This window comes from Ricinus communis, chromosome 3, assembly GCF_019578655.1.
Source record: "Ricinus communis isolate WT05 ecotype wild-type chromosome 3, ASM1957865v1, whole genome shotgun sequence".
NCBI classification, from domain to species: Eukaryota; Viridiplantae; Streptophyta; class Magnoliopsida; order Malpighiales; family Euphorbiaceae; genus Ricinus; species Ricinus communis.
Window position 1 is genome coordinate 13,116,934 of NC_063258.1, and position 2,707 is coordinate 13,119,640.

At 39.6% G+C, this 2,707-nt stretch overlaps 1 protein-coding gene across 1 annotated transcript; it reads left to right on the forward strand.

The window, feature by feature from the left end:
- Positions 1 to 206: 206 nt before the first annotated feature.
- On the forward strand, positions 207 to 2,156 carry LOC125369547. Its single transcript, XM_048372318.1, has 4 exons — positions 207 to 273; positions 649 to 856; positions 1,397 to 1,586; positions 1,680 to 2,156. The coding sequence occupies exons 1-4, from the start codon at positions 207 to 209 to the stop codon at positions 2,154 to 2,156; spliced, it is 942 nt and encodes a 313-aa protein (XP_048228275.1).
- The last annotated feature ends 551 nt before the right edge of the window (positions 2,157 to 2,707 follow it).

A 2,707-nucleotide genomic window follows, 5' to 3' on the forward strand; every position in this document is an offset into this window, starting at 1 on the left:
CCCTTCCTTGTATTGACCAAATGTTGGAAAGGTTGTTTGGGCATATGTTTTATTATTTTCTAGATGATTTTTCGGGTTACTTCCAGATTCTCGTTGCACTTGAAGACTAGGAGAAGACAACCTTTACGTGCCTGTATGGTACGTTTGCTTATATGAGGATGCCATTCGGATTGTGCAATGCACCTTCGACTTTTCAAAGGTCTATAATGGCGATATTCCATGATATGGTTGAGGAGTCCATGGAGGTCTTTATGGATGACTTTTCTGTATTTGGTAACTCTTTTACTTACTGTTTACATAATCTATAACGCATGCTTGAGCGTTATGTGGATGCTAACCTAGTCCTTTTATGGTTAGGAAAGGTATAGTGCTGGGACACAAAATTTTGCATGAGGGATGGAAGTCGATAGGGCCAAGGTGGATACTATTGCTAAATTACTCCTACCTAGTTCAGTTAAGGCTGTTAGGAGTTTCTTAGGTCATGCAGGTTTCTATAGGAGGTTTATTAACTCAATTACTAGTAAAGGATGCTCCTTTCATATTTTCTGATGATTGTTTGCATGCTTCTCAATTGTTGAAGGATTAACTAACAACAACCCCGATTATGGCATCATCTAATTAGGAGCTGCCATTTGAGCTTATATGCAGTGCTAGTGATTTGCAGAGCTGTTTTAGGACAAAGGAGAGATAAGAAGTTCCAACCAATTTACTATGCTAGCAAGACACTAACTGATGACCAGGAGCACTACAACACCACTGAAAAGGAGCTTTTAGCTGTTGTTTTTGCATTTGACAAGTTCAGATCTTATTTAGTGCTATCAAAGACTGTGCTCTACATGGACCATTTTTCACTCAGGTACTTGTTTAGTAAGAATGACGCAAAGCCTAGACTTATTCGTTGGATTCTGTTGTTACATGAGTTTCATATTGAGATCAAGGATAAGAAAGGTGCTGAGAACATAGCAGTAGACCACCTTTCTAGCTTAGAAAACCTGACTTTAGAGGCGCTTCATGAGAGTGCGATTGATGACAATTTTTTGGATGAATTCCTATGCTCAGTTTAGGTTAATTTTGATATCCCTTGGTTTTTTGATTTTGCAAACTATCTAGTTGTTGAAGTCCTTCCGAAGGGTATGACATTTCAACAAAAGAAGAATTCTTTTCTGAATTGAAATACTACATTTGGGAGGACCTTTCTTGTTCAGAGTTTGCGCATATCGAATTATTCGGCGATGTGTACATGGGGAGGAGATCCTTCAGATTTTAAGGCATTGCCATGAAGGACTAATGTGAGGTCATCAAGCTATAAATCACATAGCTAGGAAGGTGCTAGGCTCTGGCCGACGATCTTTAGGGATGCTAGAGCATTTGTCTAGTTTTGTGATGCATGCCAAAGATCAGGTAACATCTCTACTCGTGATGAGATGCCTCAAATGAGCATTCATGTTGTTGAGATTTTTTATGTTTGTGGGATCGACTTCATGGGACCTTTCCCTTCTTCCTATGGCAATAAATACATCTTGGTTGCCGTTGAGTACTTTTTTAAATGGGCCGAAGCGCAAGCTTTTCCCACTGATAATCCTAGGGTAGTTACAAGATTCCTTAAAAGACTATTTGCTAGCTTAGGGACATATAGAGCTCTTATTAGTGATAGGGGGAATCATTTCTGTAATGCCTAGTTAGAAAAGGTGCTTAAACGCTATGGTGTATCACACAGGTTTTCCACACCCTATCACCCACAAACCAGTGAGCAAGTGGAGGTTACTAATAGGGGTTTGAAATGGATTATAGAGAAAATTGTAGGAGTGAGTAGGAAAGACTGGGCGGAGAAGCTAGATAATGCCTTGGGGGCCTTTAGGACGGCTTGTCGTACTTCAACTAGTTTTACACCATATAGGCTAGTTTATGGGAAAGCATGCCATTTGCCTGTTGAACTTGATCATAAAGCATTGTGGGCTTTAAAAACTTGCAATTTTAATGTTGATAATGCAGGTAGAAATAGACAGTGGCAGCTTAACGAGTTGGAAGAGTGGCGTAACCAAGCATCTGGCAACTCCTTAATCTACAAGGAGCGTACCAAGAAGTGGCATGATAAGAGGCTAAGGAGCACTAAGGAGTTCCAAGTTGGGGATAGTGTTTTATTGTATAACTCATGACTCTGGCTCTTTTTTGGGAAGCTAAAGAGCCGTTGATCAGGACCGCTCACCGTCCAATAAGTTTTCCCATATGGCACAGTGGAATTGCACCATCCTAATAAGGGAAACCTCAAGGTCAATGGGCATAGGTTGAAGCATTACTATGGTGACTCACTAGAGCTCGAGGAGCGAGTCAACCTTGTATTGCATCAACAAGAGTAGCTCAAGCATTATGAGTCAGGAAAAAAAAGAAGCGCTTTTGGGAGGCACCCGAATTTTTATTTTATGTTTTTTTAAACATTTTAATCATTAGTTTTCGAACATTGTTATTTCTAGTTTAGTCTTCATTTTCATTTAATTTTCTGAGTTTTATATGCCATTCGAGTGTTTAGAAATATGTGGAAGGTAACTTGAATGTTTGACAGTTGAAAATTGCATGTTAAAAACTACCTGAAATGAATTCTAAGTGTTAGCACGGTCTTGGAGGTTCAACACCCATTCTTTTGGGAGGTGTGTTAAGAGAAACATGTAATTTCAGCACCTCTTTCGAGAGCAACCAGTTTGTGCACACG